The following is an 18,205-nucleotide window of genomic DNA, read 5'->3' as shown; positions in this document are numbered from 1 at the left end:
TTGTGGTTTGTAATGGCTTAGTTCTTGACAGAAATGTAGCATGCTCAAAGATTCATCTCATTTTTCACCCGTCTGCTTCTGTATTACACTATTTTGAAGGTGGGGGAGTGCAGTTGAAACATATTCTACTGTTTTATCTCTGGCTTCCTATTGCTAGTGAGCTTCCTGGAGTTACTAGAGTGTAATACTGAATTGGCATTGGCTATTTATTTGCTTTTACAAGAATGTTCATACCCATGTGACCTTAGGAAAACCTGAAGTGTTCATCAGTATTTGCTACACATATACAGAATTATACATACATATACATGAGCAGATGGATAACTGAACAAGAGATCTGCCATAATAAATGTTGCTACTATTTTTTTATAAAAGAAAGAGATGATATGACTGAATGCTGTCTCTCTTTATTACTATTTGTTCCCATTCTGTACTGAATTGGTAACTGAGATTAGAGTTGGGTACTATAGTTGCTGCTAATCTTCCAGAACTGTCCCAGTGTCTTCTCTTTCTGTACTAGTTTTTTTGATTATGGAGCAAAAGGACAACAATGAACATAATGTTTGTCTTAAAAACAAAAAACTGCAGATGCTGGAAATCCAAAACAAAAACAATTACCTGGAAAAACTCAGCAGGTCTGGCAGCATCGGCAGAGAAGAATAAAGTTGATGTTTCGAGTCCTCATGACCCTTCAACAGAACTGAGTAAAATTAGGAGAGGGGTGAAATATAAGCTGGTTTAGGGTGGGGGGAGAGAAGTGGGGGGGTGCTTGTAGGGACAAGCAAGCAGTGATAGGAGCAGATAATCAAAAGATGTCATAGATATGTTTGTCTTGCCTGTTACTCAAAATAGTTTCAGCAGGAAAGCATTTAGAAACAGGCATGTTGAGTTCTTCTCTGGCTATTGGCCAAGGGCCATCCTACTACCCCTCACTTACTTAGCTAAGCATCAGCCTGTGGTTGAATGTGGCATTTGCTTTGTGGGTAGAGTTTAGTACTACACTACATAGGCATTACCTTCAGAGAACTCTATACTGTTAACCGAAAGACAACTGAATGGACTGGGTAAACAGCCAACCTTAAAATTCTCATCTATCATAAGATATTTGTACTTTTATGTACAAAATTAGTGTCTTTTCATCCACACCTTTTACCTCCAGAATTGAGTACTCTAATGTACTCCTAGCTGGCCTCCCACATTCTACCCTCTGTAAACTTGAGGGCATTCAAAATTTTGCTGGTCTTCAAACTTGCACCAAATCCTATTCACACATCACCCCTGTGCTCACTGACCTACACTAGCACCTTGTTAAACAACACCTTGATTTTTTAAAATTCTTATCCTTGTTTTCAGATCCCTCCATAGCTTGGCCCCTCAGTATCTCTGTAAAGTCTTCTAGCCATTCAACCTCTTGAGCATCCCCAATTTTAATCATTCCATCATTGGTGGTTATGCCTTCAGCTACCTCAGCTTGAAGGTCTGGGATTTTCTCCAAATCTTTCTTCCATTCTACCTCATTTTCCTGTTTAAGACAGTCCTTAAAACCCACCTCTTATACAAGGCTTGGTCATCTGATCTAATAGCTCCTTATGAGGCATGGTGCCATTAACTTTTATTATGTGTAGCACCTTGGAAAGTTTTTTTTGTTCTATTGAAAGTGCTTCATAAATAAAAGCTTTTGGCTGGGATTTTCCATGCTGGCTGGCATTGGGTGTGTTAGTGGCATGAGTGGACAATATGGTGAGAAGGGCAAAAAATCAGTTTCATGACATTGTGAAACCAGTTTGCAGATCATCCACTCAGCCAATTGATGGTGGGCTGTGTTCCCTGCCATAGAACCTTGGGAACCTCATTGTAATACATAAGCATATCATTATAAGACCAGCCTGCCAGACTCATCTCCCTCTCTCCCCTGTTCTGCTGTCCCCATTCTCCACCCCAACCCCTCCGGCGCTGGATCATCCACCTACGTCGCTAGGAAAACATGCTGGTGTAGAACACATCTTGACACCCATGACATGCAGAAGTCAGGACTTACTGCCAGGGTCTTGCTCACATCACAGACATCCAAGGAGCAGAAGATGCCGGAGCTTGACAGCAACAGAATCCTGGAGGAACATCCATGGCTTGCTGAGTAGATTCTCATGGACATGGCTCTGCTGCAAAGCAGGTCAAGGAAATTGGAAAGTCACTGTTGATACTCTCAATGGATTATGGTCAAGGGGTTGGGAGAAGAAGAGTTGTTGGGTGGGTGAGATTGGGGGGGGGTGCGGAAATGAAGGTATTGGGGGAGTACAGAAGAAGGAGGGGGTAACATGAAGACGTCAACTGGGGAAGTAGGTCTAAGGGGGGTGGAAAGTGTAAGGGAAGGAGTTGGGAGGGGGGAGGGAGACTGGGAAGAAGTAAGTGTGGAGGAAGAAATGAGACTGGAGGAAGAGGTCAGGAGTGGAGAGGGAAGAAGTAAGGGTATCTGAGGGAGCCTGGAAGGGAGTGGAACTAAGGAGGGTTGGGGGGGTTGGAGGGAGCAACTGTATCAAAGGCTGCAGATAGGTGAAGGGCAAGAAGGGATAGTTTACCTTCTTGAGGAAGCAGAGATGAGGGCCATACCATATGGGATCAAAGGTAGAAGAGAGGGTTGGTTGAGCAACTCAGTGACTGAAAAATGTGGCGAGCAAAGGGCCAAATTGGGATTTTCAAAGTGCAATTGTAAGTATATGGGGGGGGTACTTTTTCCAGGAATGGATACAGAAGGAGGTAGGGTTGGAGCATGGAAGGGTGATGTGGGTGGAGCGTGATACAAGGATGTGATCAGAGATGCCCTTATCTGTAATTGATACAATGGGACTTGAAAGGCCATAAGATGACAAGGGAATGGCCTTGAATATGGTTTGGGGAGTTTCCATTGAGGGAGAGATTTAGGGAGGATAAAAGTCTAGTGCACTCAGAGGAGAGAGAATGTGATGAGTTGAGATGGAGATTGAAATCACTGAGGATGAGTGGTCATTTGGTGCAGACACTGAGGAAGGAAAGCAGTGAAGATATCTCAGTGAGAACATTTTTATTGTACTTGGAGGCTGGTAGAGAATGATGATTTTGAATGAAAGATGAGAGGGAGAGAACAAGGTAAGGTGCTCAAAGGAGGAGAAAGTGCCAGAGCAGTAGTGTGTCAGGCCAAGATGTGACCTGGTGATAAGTGCTACACCACCGCCATGCCAGTCTTGGTGGAGCAAGTGATGGAAGATGTAACTAGGCGGGGAGGCTTTATCAAGGAGAAAGGTGTCATCACCTGTCAACCAGGTTTCTGTTAAGGCCATTGTATTGACACAATCAACCACAATAAGTTCATAGATTGCAAAGGTCTTATAAGTGAATGAACATTCTGAAGGGAGATAATATAGAGGGGTAGTGAGAGCTGATCCATTGGCATAGTCCACAGGGTCAGCGGTGGAACCAGTAAGTTGGACAAGAAGAAGATTAGCAAAATAATCCCCAGTGGGCGTACTGGGCAGGAGATTGATGAGACAGTGAGATGGGGCTATTGGGGTTGCTGCTCATAATGAATCAATACTGAGTGACTTGATGAGCCCTTCTGAGGATGCCAAGAGAAGCACAGGGGGAAGGAGTAGGCTTACAACTGTATGCCTGGGATAGTGGCAAGAGAGCAGGAAGGCCAAGGTAGGGAACTATGAGGACAGAATACCTGAGAATGGGGAAGTGAAAGGAGGCATCTTGATGGAAGGCAGTAGTAAAGAGAAAAGTTAAAAAGAAATAGCAAAAGTGGAAATAAATTGATGGGCATAACAAATCATGAAGCAATTTAATTTCCCTCCTAGGAATAACGTAAAAATACTTTATCCATTGCTGTTGATTTTCACATACTTTGGTTGTGCTTAAGTCCTCAATGAATAACGTCAGCAGATAAATGTGGGATGATTCATACAAAAGTAAGATACAGTGGACACAAGTAAAGTTTTTAAGTGTCTTCCTTCATATTTTGCATTTTTCTAAAGGTACATGAGTATTATGAGTATGTGGGATTAATACTACTAGAGCTCAGGTATGTACAAAGGAAGGATTAGGTCTCCCTTATCTGTTTGTGTATTACTAGGCTTGATAAGTAAATCAGATGCAAGCCTCACCGTAACAGGACTTTACACAAGGCCAACTGAGGAATGACTATTTTCCACGGAATGTAGCTATTCAATTATGGACCCAAAAAGCATCATGTGTATAAATATATATCAAAGAGACTCTTTTTGAACACATAGCAGCAGCAATCAACTTCTGCATAACTAAACATGCACCCACAACTATAACAGTGAAAAGTTGTTCCACATTACAATGTAAAATATATAGTGGCAATGTACTAAAATACTGACAACTTTTTTAAGAGACTGATAGAATGCAGCATTGATTTTCACATTTAATTATGTTTAATAAAATTTGTGTATGTGAAGATACTAAGTGTTAGGTTTTAAATTCTTGGCTTCATGACTATTCTTGGCTTCATGTGGTAGCCAGTTAATGACATTGACGTGAAAGCCCAGGCACAATGAAGAACTACAAATTACAATGTCAAGTTGCAATGTTTATTTTATGTCCTGTTAAGCCATGATTCCACACGACTGCATGAGATTTTGGAAAGCAAACCAAAGTTTTAATTATTACACTAACAAGCTCCATTCAAGAGCAGGAACACCCTGCTTTATATTACTTACAGTAAAAAGAATGGACATTTATTAAAATACTATGAAGATGCACTTTGAATCACATTTTCTCTATTACTATCTCCAGCTAACACATTTTATCTCTCAATGTGATTTGTTCCTCATAGTTTTTAATAATTACTAATCAGTCGACATGCAGATTGAATCTGATAACAATTCTAATCAATTAGGTAACAAGGAGCTATCCACAGGTTTCATTTTATAAAAACAGTCACTTGGTCGTACAGAACTTGAATATTATTGACATGTTGCATAAGTTTTTCATCTTGCACTCATCAGGTCAAAGGCAAGAATTCCAAATTTCAAACAATCACAACAATTTACACTGCAGGAGAAAAAGGGTGCTGAGGCCAATCAGAGTTGACTTGCCAATCAATCAGCACCCTTTTTTTCCCTGTAGTATAAATTGTCACAATTGTTTGAAATTTGCCATTCTTGCATTTGGCTTGATGAATGCAAGACCAAAAGCTTCAGCAATGTCTCTCTTTTCAGAAATATTCATTGCAAAAGGTTTCATTTTACTATTTCCAGAAAGCAGAAGAATTATCATTAAGGAACCAAGCCTTTTGGAGTCACTTGGTTCCCATAAATGCAGCCATATAAATGAAAGGTACAAGAAGCATGCTGACTGTACAGCATCATTAGTAAAGTTTTGTAGTTTCTGAGCTTATTGAGTGCATTTTAGTCATTTAACAAGTGACTCAGCAACATTTTTGCTAGTGTGTCCTAAATAGCTCATCAGTTGAATGCTACTTGCATTGGCCAGTTACTTTGAATATGTGAAATCATAAAAGTAAGGGAAAAGTGAAACTTTTGTTCTGTTAATTTGCTCCTATTAAAGCCACTCTCCTTGAAGTGAATGGGTAATGTTCAAACCTACCACACCACACAGTTCTCAGGACAGACATACATTATCACTAAAGCACTGCAATATAACACTGAACTAGGGGCCAGATTTTCACCACTGAGACGATTGCTCAAGGCAGGAAGTTTCCGGCAGGCCTGTCTTGATATAAGGGCCCCATCACACACAATTTTCCCTCTGGGGAGGAGGGGCTGCATGATCAAGTCAGGTCTGCTGCCTCCAGAGGCAGTTCAGAGGCAGCCTTGGAAGTGGGCATGTGCTCAGACAGGCTGGTTAGGAAGCCTACCCTTAGTTCTCTGAAACTTCTGTCCAGTTTGATAAATGGCTGTTAGGTCCTCTAGCCCTTACTCCTCCCCCTCAACCCTCAATGCCACCTCACAGCCCCATGCTACCTCATACCCCTTCCATGCCACCTGATAACCTCATGTCACCTCCATAGCCACTCACCCAATATACAATATGGGCACACCTTAGGAGCCATGTGGAGATGAAAAAAAAACTTATAACAATTTAATAGAGCTCTCACACATACAAGCTTGATACAGTTAAAGAAAACTTCTCATTCATGAAACGCAAAGATTTTAAATCCCCTTCAGTGGTCAACCTGTTTTTAAAAAAAACAAACTTCTATTCAGTAACCACATCAAAGTTGGCTAATCCCTTAGTAGCCTCTTAAAGTTATCAAAATGTGAACTCAGACTCTTCTGAGATAAGTGGTTTTTGACAGTTTGAAATTGGGCCAAGCATTCATAAGGGACTCAGCTGTAATAACAGCCCTTGGGAAATGTCTAATGAAACCGCACTAACAGGTGGTCATATTTTTTCCTGAACTATGCCAGATGGCCTGTCAATCAATGCACTTCAGCAGCATGTTTTTCTTTTACTCTAATTGATAGAGCTGCATCCTAGTCTTTTTTTGTTTTTAAAGAGTTGGGATTTAAATAACTTAAGATCATGACACTTAAACAGACCTTAACAGCCCTTCAAGAGCATTAATGCCTCCATAGATTTGTGACTCCAAAACTTTGGGTTAAGGACCCTGGAACAGTGAAAATGGGGTCTGCTTAAACTTAGCATTATTTTCAAATGGCCAAGCAGATTTGCATTTCATGTCTGTGCAATTCATGCCCCGCCCCCTTTTCCCAACCAGCAAAAATTGTATCAGCCAGAAATGGGAGTGGGACATCCACACCTGGGTCCCATCCGCTATATTTAACAGACTCCAGAGTCATCTGTCTGATTGTGTGGAATCAGAATGCATGTGTGGAACCAGATCTGTGCTAAAAAATGCACAATCACTATCAATTATGGCCAAACACTGGCCAGGCTTTGTATGACAATTACAAGTAATTATTTAAAGCTGTCAAAAAAGGATATATTTTTGTGTGTTTACCAATAGCTTTCATCTGTTGCTAAACAAATCATGTCATAACCTGGGGGGATAGAATGACAGTTCATACATTGCAATAAGTCAACTGGAGTATAGTTGTAACATATCAGTGATAATTTTTGGTCAACATAATTCCCCACCATTTGTGTGCTGCCACATGTCCATTCCCATGATTACATTATACAGTACAGTATACACAATTCATCTGTACATCTTATTTCACATCGCAGAGTAATGCAACACCTCTCAGTACCCAGTGATCAGGAGATCGGTTTGTTCTCAAGTCAACAGCAGCAATATAATTCAGATCTGTTCTCACAGGCTTTTTATAAATAGGACAGGAATACAACCATGTATCTTTAGAACCTGTAAAAAGGACAAAAACAAAACTGCAGAAGTAACCAAGTGTCATAATGTTATATCCAAGAAATATAAAGGACTGGATCAAGCCAATAAAAGATAGGGTAGAATCATTTCATCAGCCTCACCAAGGCATTCAACCATGTGAGCAGAGGCAGTCTATTTAAACTGTTGGAGAAAATTAGCTACCCTTGAAGCTGCTCAGTATGATCTCCTCTTTCCGTGACAACATGGTGGGTAACCTTAGCTATGAAGGGGCAACATTCACAGTGGGGTCAAACAAGATTGTGTTCTGGAACAGATACTCTTTGCTGTTGTCATGTGCCTTCAAGTCATCTACAAAAGGTGTCTAGCTATATACCAGAACTGACAGAAAGCTGTTCAGGCTTGCCCTTCTGAAATAAAGATAAAAATATGCCAAATCCACATCAGAGTGTTGCTCTATGCCATGGAATGCTGCCCAAGCATTCCATAATGAGGAACACCTTCAGTGATAAATGGACAGAGTCTCTGATGCCTGTAAAGAGTTTACTTTGACCAGGAACATCAGGAAGATAAATGTCATGGTTCAGGACCTTGTCATACCACTGTCAATCAGCACTTACAATATGATGCTGGAACTTGTTGATAAAGTCACATACATAGGCTCTACTTTCACCAAAAATCTGTCACTTGATGCTGAAAAAAAAACACATTGCAAAAGCTGCAGTTGTTATCTCCAATGCTGAGTAAGAGTGTGGAATACAGCAACCTGATTGAGAACATCAGACTGCAAGTCTACCAACTTTGTGTTCTCACCATATGTTAAAATTCATATGCTGAACAGTTTCTACCTTTGCTTTCAGAGGCATATCCTTAGCATCTCTTGGCAGGACCAGATCACCAACTCAGAGGTTCTGGAGTTTGTTAATTCTATCAGCATACACCCATTGCTAAGCCAACAATATCTGCACTGTCTCAGCTACATTCATTAGATGGATGACAGCTCTATACCCAAAGACCTTCTGTATGGTGAACTGGCCACTAGGTCATGACCTACTGGGCATCCATACCTTCGTTACAAGAACACCTGCAAGGGACATTGACCCTGGATACTGGGAGACAGTCACTGATTGCCGTGACCTCTGCAGGCTGACTATCTGGAGGGACATTGAAAGAGGTTTGAATGTGGGAATAAACTATACATCCGATTTAACCCTAAAGAGAGTTTGCTGTGAGTCATTTTAAAAATTGACCTCACAGCATTTTCCAAAAATTAAAACACCTCTGCTTATAAAGACAGCAAAAAAGATTTGCCTCCCACCCCTGTCTGTAACAACAGCATGTCTCTTTTCTCAGCAATACTAAAGTTTATTTTGTTTGCTTAAAACTGTGGAAACTTGCGGTTTTATTCTCCTAATTGGGTAACCAGGATTTCAAACTTTGTCTGCTTTAAACAAAAAGTTGCTGGTCCCTAACAGGATCCTAACAAACACTGACTAAGGCTCTCACTCCAGACAGTGATCATTGCTGGAAGTGCAGGTGTGGATGCTGGACTTCTCTGGTACCCCAAAGTCAAATAGCCCATTACCACTCAATCTAGAAGAATAGCTATTCAGGCAAGATACAAGAGGTTCACTGTAGAACTTTCACTGACCATGTTCTGGAAAAGAGAATTAAATAAAGTTAGAGGGAGAAACAGGGCCAGGAAACAAGTCTCAAATGGAGTCAACGAGGGCGTCAAATTATTCTTCCAAGAGAGTACTCCACCATCTGCACTAATTTTTCAGATGTTCCAACCTCTCGGCAAGCAAGCCTGATGTGCCTCTAGTGTTTTGGGCACTAACCAGTAGCAGGCAATTTAATAAATCTTCCCTGACCTCGGAAAATCTCATGAGAATACCACTGAGATGCAACCCATTGGTCAATTTTTGAGCTGGTTATTTGTTCTCGTGCTTGGTTTCTTACTGAACCTTGCATTATTTTTCTTTACTTCATATCATAGATATTCCAGTGATTCAACCAAATATTCTATTATAGACACATGCAACATTGTGGTATATTACATGTTTCACACATGCACTTATTGTTGCATATTTCAATACACCATAACCTTACGTAAGACATAGAGCACAGAAACAACTATTCAGTCTAACCATTCTGTTCCAGTGTTTATGCTCTACTTGAGCTTTCTTTCTTCCTTTCTCATCTAAATCTATTATCATAACCATCTATTCCCTTTCTCTCTCATATGCTTGCTTAGTTTCCTTATAAATGCATTTATACTTTTCACTTCAACCACTCCTTGTGATAGCGAGTTTCACATTCTCACCGCTCTTTAGGTAAAAAAGTTTCTTCTGAATTTGGTGACTATCTATATTGATGATCTCTTCTCCACTAGAGTAAACATTCTCTCTGTATCCACTGTATCAAAATTTTTCATAATTTTAAAGACTTTTATTAGGTTACGTCTCAGTCTTCTTTCTTTAAGAGAAAATAAACCCAGTCTGTCGATTCTTTCCAAAACATATGCACACACGTTTCTGGTATCATCCTTGTAAATCTTCTCTGCACCCTCTCCAGTGCCTCCATATCCTTTTTTACAATATAGTGACCAGAACTGCCCACAATACTCTTTAAGTGTGGTCTCACCAAGGTCTGAGACAGCATAACTTTCCTATTTTTCAATTCTATCCCCTTAGAAATAAAACCTAGGACAGAATTTTCCATTGGCATTTGGGGCGGAACGCCCATGCGTCCCATTGCGATATTTCAGAAGGCGGGCACGCTATAAATTCGGATACACACCCACCATCAATTAAGGCCCTTGAGGCAGCAACTGAATGTAATTTTTTGCAGCTCACGTGATCTTCAGGACATCGCATGGGCGCAATGGGCAAGCAGGTAAGAGGCATTTATAAACCTCATCCACAGGCGGGATAAGAGGGGTAAGTGGGTTCGTGAATGTGATCTTTCAGGTATTTAAGTGTGAAAGTTACTTATACTTGCCTATGTGAGCAGGAATACTTCAAAACTCATACCAGCTGCTTGGACAGGAGTAAAAGCCTTGGTCAAAACTCTACTGTAACCATCATTTTTGGGGCCTGCAGCTTTCAGGAAGCCTTCCCTTAGCCTGGGAATGGAAGTTATGCTCTACACTGGAGGCAACTCCTCGGAGGAGGAAGGGAGGGCCAGAAGGAGGAGGAGGCCAGGAGACAACACTCAGCCTCCAGGGGAGCTACCATTGGGAGGAGAGGCGCAGGCACAAGGGGCACAGGGCCAACAGGAAGTCCAAGGCAGAAGGGGCTGTAGAACATGCCACTATCCAGCTGCTGGGGTATACAGGCGGCGAAGCAGCAACCTCAATATGTCTGAGGTCCATTGCCAAAGGAGGCTCCGTCTCTCAAGGGAGATAGTCACCTCCATCTGTTAGACGATAGGGCCTGAGATCTCTGCAAACTATGTGGGCAGGCACTACATACCAATGGCTCTAAAGGTCACGGCTACCCTCAACCTCTATGCCTCCGGCTCTTTCCAGGTGTCAGTGGGTGATCTCTGCGGAGTCTCCCTATCAGCTGTCCACACTTGTGTCAAGCAGGTGACAGACGCTCTATTCAGGCATGCATTGACTTTCATCCGCTACCACTGGGACAAGGCCAGCCAGACAGAGCGAGTCAGAGGCTTCACAGCCATTGCTGGCTTCGCCCATGTCCAGGGTGCTATAGACTGTACACATGTGACCATCAAGGCACCCGCAGGTGAGTCCGGTGCCTTCATCAACAGAAAGGCCTTCCACTCCATGAACATGCAGATAGTGTGTGATCACAGGATGCAAATTCTGCAAGTCCGTTCAAGGTACCCAGGCAGCTTACATATTCAGATGCTCCCAGGTGCCGAGACTCTTTAGTGCTCCAGCCCGGCGGGATGGTTGGCTGCTGGGTGACAAGGGCTATCCCCTCAGAAGATGGCTCATGACGCCTGTCTGTCAACCAAGAACAGAAGCTGAGCAGCGGTACAATAGGAGCTATGGCTCCACAAGGGCTGTGATGGAGAGAACCATCGGCCTTCTCAAGATGCACTTCCGATGCCTGGACCACTCAGGGGGTGCACTCCAATACCCCCCAGATTGTGTGTCGCTGATAGTGGTTGCATGCTGCGCTCTCCACAATCTGGCACTGGAAAGGGGTGACACAGTGGACGAGCAAGATGTAGACGCAGTTGCTCTGGAAGCACATGATGAGTCCAGCAGTGAGCCCGAGGATGAACGTGCACAAGAGAATGCTGAGGGGACAAACGCTGATCCGGGCATACTTCAGGGAGGCAGGGAAACCTGGGAGGTTTTAATCCAAAGAACCTCCAGCTAGCCCACCATAGATGGACAATCAACACACGCCAGGGCTGCAGGTTCCACACTCTATACCTGAGTGCTAAATCAGCCTGGATACTAACATTAACTGAGGCCCTTCTCAATAAAGCTCAATGTCAAACAACTCACTCATAACATCATGGCTTCTCTTCCACTTGCAGAAGTAAGGAATCACCCTGAGGCAAGGCAACACGTCAAAATTTATTGAGCGAACAAATGTAACTTCATGAAGCAAAAAAAAAGGTGTTGGACATCACACTAAGTCTCCCAGAAACTACTATGGGCCAACATAAAAGCACCAGTGAGAAACCCATGCTGTGCCTAAGGTGCCTTAAATTTATGCTTACAGGTGCTACGTCTAGGTGCTGTCCCCTCGCTGGCACTGGCAGCTGAGACAGCCTGCTCACTCTGCTGTCCTGTTGACCTCGATGACCTTGACAGACATCCTCTGGCCTGTGGAGCATTTGGTGGCCCCTCCTGGGAAGAAGCGGCCAGTTCCACAGCTGGCTTCTCCCCAGTCGCCGCAGCCTCATCGAATGCCACGGTCACTGGCAGAGGGGGGGAGGAGATGCAGCCCTCATCCGGAGCACTCTGAGAGGAGCCCGCAGAGACAACAGGCAGCTGCTGTGCTGACATGAGGTCGCTTCGGACCTCCTGCTCACTGTAGATGGATGGGCACCAAGCTAGGATACTTGGTGCCCAAACTATATCCCACACTGGCACTAACCAACTGTGGTCAATGCCGCTGTGAGGGCTTGCTGGTCTGAGTGCAATCCCAGGAGGCCCTGATTGGTCTCCTGGAGGATCCTCTCCACGAGAGTCGCTACTCTCTCCATGGAAGAAGCATGGCGCTCAGCCATGAGGCTCAAAGCATTGGCGATGCTCCACATGGACTCCTCAAGGAAGGGCACCATGCCACGCATAGCCTCATGTATCTCCGGCAGATCCTCCCGCACACTCGGCTGCACTTCCAGCATTTGCTGCCTCACAGATGACTCCAGAGGCACATTACCAGCTACCAACCGAGCATGTGCCTGGTCCCCAGCAGTCCTCCGACTGGCAGCACCCTGGGCACACTCTGTCTCTGCCCGCACCTCAAGTGAGTGTGAAGTGCCCTCACTGACGTGCCCAGGGACACTAGCCGAAGATCTAATTCTCACTGAGGTGCTAGTATCTGCACTGGTGCCTGCCTGGGGGGCTGAGATGGTGTGACACTGGTGAGTGGATTTGCTCTGGGGCTTCAGGGGTGAGAGCTGGGCCCTCTGCCTCCTCCTCCTGGCCCTGCTCTGGTGATGTTGAAAGGAAGACAAAGGACATTTGATTAGTTACAGTGCAGACAATGTCAACTTGCATGCTGCTCTCCCAGATCATTATGCGCTCATCCTTCCATAATCAATGGTCAACGCATGTTGCTAACTTCAATCACTGAGCATTCAGCAGTGCCATGGCTTCTGTGACACACATGGTGACCTGAGTGCTCGCCAAACATACCTCCCCATGCCACCCCAGCCTCACCACCACCGGTGTGGACCTGGGGGTATGGTGCCTCTCCAGATCCATGGCCTGCTGCTCGTAAGCCGTTAGGATGGCCAACTGAGCCTGCCCTCCACCAGTCCAAATTCGTTATGCGGAATTGTGCACAGTCTTCTCCTGAAAAGGAGAGAGGAGCATTGATTAGTCCAGCCTGCACCTGAATTTCCATCGCATCCCTGCCACCCCAGCCAGAATGAGACACTGCAGGACTCCAGCTCTTCGTCACCCCACAGCTGCCGCACACTCACCCAAAGAAGCCAGGGCTTACCCACCCCACCATTGCCCAAATGTTGCTTCCTTCAAATGTGGGACCACAAGGTGTCACTTTGCTAAGCAAGAAGGCACAAGCATGTGGAGCACAAAGACCAGCAGATGAATTGGGGAAGGGGGAGGGCTGGGGGAAAGGGTGACGGCTGTATTAAGTGACTTGAGGCAACATGGTACTCACCCTTCGTGAGCACAGGAGATCATTGAATCTTTTGTGGCACTGGACCCACGTGCGCTGCACCACATCACGGGACCTGATACTCTTGGCCACCTCCTCCCACGCACTTTTGGTCAGGTGGGGAGGCCTCCGCCTCCCGTTCCTTGTAAGAAGAATCTCCCACCGCACTGCCACCTCCCCCAGGAGGGCAGCTAGGCACTCGTTGGAGAAACGAGGGGCACACTGCCTTCCCTCCGGACTTGCGTCAGGCACATTGCCCCTCTGATGTGCTCTTCTCCCAGCCATTGCGAGCAGACTTGCAAAGGCTGCCAGTCTTTCATTTAAACAGGTCGCCGGGTCGCCATTGGACCCAGCAGCCATTGCATGCCCGCTGCCGCCTGCCCACTCCCGCTATTCATGGGAGTCGTGAACTACGCTGGGTGGGACTTAATTGGCCTGCCACGTAAAATGGTGGCGCAGACCCACTCGCAGGAGGCAATCGGGAGCGCGCCCGCTTCCGCATGGCCCACCTGACATGGGGAAAATTCTCCCCCTAGTGTTTGTCTGGCTTTTCTTATGGCCTTGCTAACCTGTGGCGCCACATCTTAGTGATTGACCTAGACGTCAACCTTCCAAGTAATAAATGATCTCTCTATTTTTCCTACTAATACGTACTACTGCACATATATCTGTGTTGAACTTAATTTGCCAATTATTTGTCCATTCTGCAAATTTATTAATGTCCTCAAGTAATTTGTTGCAGTCTTGACTATTTCCCTAACCCTGCTAAAATTTGGCATCATCCGAAAATTTAAAAATTGTGTTTTTGATTCCAAAGTCCAAGTCCTTAACGTACAAATTCTGAATAGCAATGGTCCTGGCACAGATCCTTGTGGTGCATCACTTCTCACCTTCTGCCACTCTGAACATCTACCCTTTATTCTCAATCTCTGCTTTTTGTCTTAAAGCTAGCTAGCTGTCCATTCTGCCACTCTGACTCCACATTCTCTGACATTATTCTTTAGTCTGTTATGGGGCACATTATCGAAGGTCTTTTTAAAATCCAGATAAATATATTTAATACATTACTACTATCCAATCTCTCTGCTACTTCCTCAAAAATTCAATAAGGTTGGTTGAGCAAGATTTTGAAATTTATGCTGGCTATTCAATATTATATTTCTCATTTCTAGATATTCTTCTACTCTCTCCTTTAGTAATAATTCCATTAATTTTAGATGCATCCTTCTGCATGAATTTATTTCTTAATGGTGTGAAACAAAAATGATGGCAAATTGAGATTGTGAAATATGTAGGCCTGAATTGTTATAATGATGGTGTGACTGTCAGCGTTCACTGTCCTTATAATTGTGAAACTGACATCAATTTCTGCTATTCACACATGCCAGCTAAACTGAAGGAACCCTCAGAAACTCAGGTACAACTCATTCAACAAGGCATAACATTTTCAAGGGTTTTTAAAAGCATAAAAGCAGAATCATAGAATTTTAGCAGCACAGAAGGGGCCATTTGGCCCATTGTGTCTGCACCAGCTCTCTGAATGAGTAGTATGACCTAGTGTGATTGCCTTGCCTTTTCCCCAAACCCTTGCACATTATTTCTGTTCAAATAATCATCTAATGCCCTTTTGAATGCCTCGATTGAACCTGCCTCCACCACACTTCCAGGCAGTGCATTCTAGGCCCGAACCACTCGTGTGAAAAAGTTTTTTCGCACATCACATTTGCTTCTTTTGCAAATTACTTAATGCCCTCTCATTCTTGACCCTCCCTATCCATTCCATCCCACCCCGTCATGATTTTGAACATCTCTATCAAATCTCCTGTTAGCCTTCTTCTCTCCAAGGAGAATAGTCCCAACCTCTCCAATCTATCCTCATAGCTGAAGTTTCTCATCCCTGGAAAAATTCTTGTAAACCTCTTCTGCACTCTCTCCAATCTGTTCACATCCTTCCTATAATATGACACCCAGAACTGTACACAATATTCCAGCTGAGGTCTAATAAGGGTCTTATATAAATTCAGCATAACCTCCCTGCTCTTGTACTCTATGCCCCTATTAATAAAGCTCTATATGCTCTATTAACTGTTCTCTCCACCTGTCCCGCCACATTCAATGATTTATGCACATATACACCCAAGTCTTTCTGCTCCTGGACCCCCTTCAAAATTTCACCCCTTACTTTAGATTGTCTGTCCATATTCTTCCTACCAAAATGCATCATCTCACATTTCTCCACATTGAACTTCATCAGCCAACTATCTGCCCACTCCACCAACTTGACCATGTCCCCTTGAAGTTGCACACCGTCCTCCTCGCAGTTCACAACACTCCCAAGGTTTGTATCATCTACAAACTTTGAAATCGTACCCTGCACACCAAGATCTAGATCATTAATATATATCAGGAAAAGCAAGGGTCCCAATACCGAGCCCTGGGGAACTCCACTACAAACCTTCCTCCAGCCCGAAAAATATCCATTGACCGTTGCTCTCTGCTTCCTATTTTTCAGCCAATTTTGTATGCATGTTGTTACTGTCCCTTTTATTCCATGAGCAATAACTTTTCGCACAAGTCTGTTGTGTGGCACTGTGTCAAATGCTTTTTGAACGTCCATGTACACCACATCAACAGCATTACCCTCATTGACCTTTTCTGTTACCTCTTCAAAAAACTCCAGCAAGTTCGGGACTACTAATTCTGTCCCAAATAATTGTTTCTAGAATCTTGCCACCACTGAAGTTAAAGTAACTGATCTGTAATTATTGGTCTTATCCTTACAACCATTTTTGAACAAGTGTGTAATGTTTGCAATTCTCCAATCCTCTGGCACCACCATCTGAGTCTAGGGAAGACTGAAAGATTATGGCCAACGCCCATGCAATTTCTGCTCTCACTTCCCTCAATATCCTGGATGCACCGTATCTGGTCCCACTGCCTTGTCAACTTTAAGTAGTGACAGTCTATTCAACACTTCCTCCTTGTTTACATCAATTCAAGTGACTTCAGAAGACTTCCATCTGTGAAGATTTCAACTGCACATCCCGTTAAGAAGCAAGAAATCACTGACAAAAGTTTCTGGATTTCTAAATTGAAATTACATAAATGCTGCAAACATTGAATTGATGACATTAACATCCAATTGTCAGTGCTATGAGACAAATCGTAAGTGCAATATCTTTCAATGCAGTGCTAAGTGTGAACATTTTTTCTGACTTACTGTGGTGGTTAATGGCAGAGATATGAATAACAGGCAGAATTTCAAACAGAACTTTTGGTTTCGATTCTGTGAGTTTGTTGTTACGTCTGTCCCATCCAGCACCCTCTAGGTACAGGCCATAGACATAGACACCCTCATAAGGAGGCTGCGTAACATCTTCCTTTGATGATCTAGTGACATCATTGTGAAGCACCACACTGTCTAGAGCCCAGCCCTTATGAAGCCGAGTAACCTCCTATTATTAGTTAAAAGAAAAGCTCATGTTAACACACAATGCACAGGGAAGATGTCTAATCGCATATTAATGTTAAACAGCAACAATCCAGAGTGGTATTGTTGCTAGACTTCCTCAAAGTCTTTAGTTAACTTTTCTAAATACTAATTACAAAATGTCAAACAAAGCCTTGGATCTGTTCAACATGACTTGGAAAGTTAAAGATGTCATCAGAGGTGATTTTAGGGTCTTTGCCATTTAGTGAGACGTTGCTAAGGAGTCAAACTTTGTACTTTTTTTCTTTTTTATTGAATTTTGCATTTATCGAGGTAAAAAAGGTCAACACTGAAAAATGCAAAATCTAATCCAGATAACATCAAAGTTAGCAGGTCGTGCATAATACACACAGATGCATAATAAATGTTTCAATTCTACACATTAGTGTAGAATTAACTTCAACCTCAAATGTACACTCCCTGGTACAAAGCAGTTTAAATAGTTCAACCCACAATAGTGAACAATATACCCTCCCTGAATTATACAAGTTATTTAATGCAGAATTTTATGGAGGATTTTATACTACCTTCCTATGTTAATGAGGAACTGAACTAATACAACACAAACTCATTTCACATAGGATTCCTAGGAAAAATATAGTCGCAGATCTGGCAGATCTGTGGAAAGGAAATTGCAAGTGTAAAGGCGGAAAGAGAAGTATGTTGGCACTGACTAGGAAATGAAATTGAAATTGCCATTTGCGTTAATTGTATATTAATGGAGTGTTTAATTGTATTCAGGTGGTGGGTATTAACAGGTAATTCACTTGCATTTATTGGAGCAGACTAAAACTGTGCTTGTTGGGTTTGGCAGTGCATGTTTGTGATGTGGATCTCTGTAAAAGCTTTTAACTATGGAAAGAATCGGCTCCAGTTGTATCCTTCACCGCCTGGCCATCTTGAATAGAACAATCAGTTCGATGCCTTAAAGTTGGGAGGGGAATATTTTTTATCTGTTCCTCCATCCAAAGAAATTTAGGACCTGTTTTATTGTGGTAGAAATTGATTCACATATATCAATAAAAGACAATGACTGCAAAGTTTCCATGA

General features: G+C 43.3%; 1 protein-coding gene across 1 annotated transcript in view; it reads right to left on the bottom strand.

Annotated features, from left to right (window-relative positions):
- Positions 1-7,196: 7,196 nt before the first annotated feature.
- LOC121280052 (dynein heavy chain 5, axonemal-like) overlaps positions 7,197-18,205 on the bottom strand; it is a 336,766-nt gene continuing 325,757 nt past the window's right edge. The window contains exons 81-82 of the mRNA XM_041191681.1: positions 16,886-17,120; positions 7,197-7,348 (exon numbers count right to left, since the gene is read on the bottom strand). Of these exons, the coding sequence (XP_041047615.1) occupies positions 7,197-7,348; positions 16,886-17,120 (387 nt within the window). The remainder of the gene's footprint in view (positions 7,349-16,885; positions 17,121-18,205) is intronic.

Source organism: Carcharodon carcharias, chromosome 7, assembly GCF_017639515.1.
Source record: "Carcharodon carcharias isolate sCarCar2 chromosome 7, sCarCar2.pri, whole genome shotgun sequence".
NCBI lineage: Eukaryota > Metazoa > Chordata > Chondrichthyes > Lamniformes > Lamnidae > Carcharodon > Carcharodon carcharias.
The sequence above is the reverse complement of the archived record's forward strand: the minus strand, read 5'-3'. Positions and strand labels throughout refer to the sequence as shown.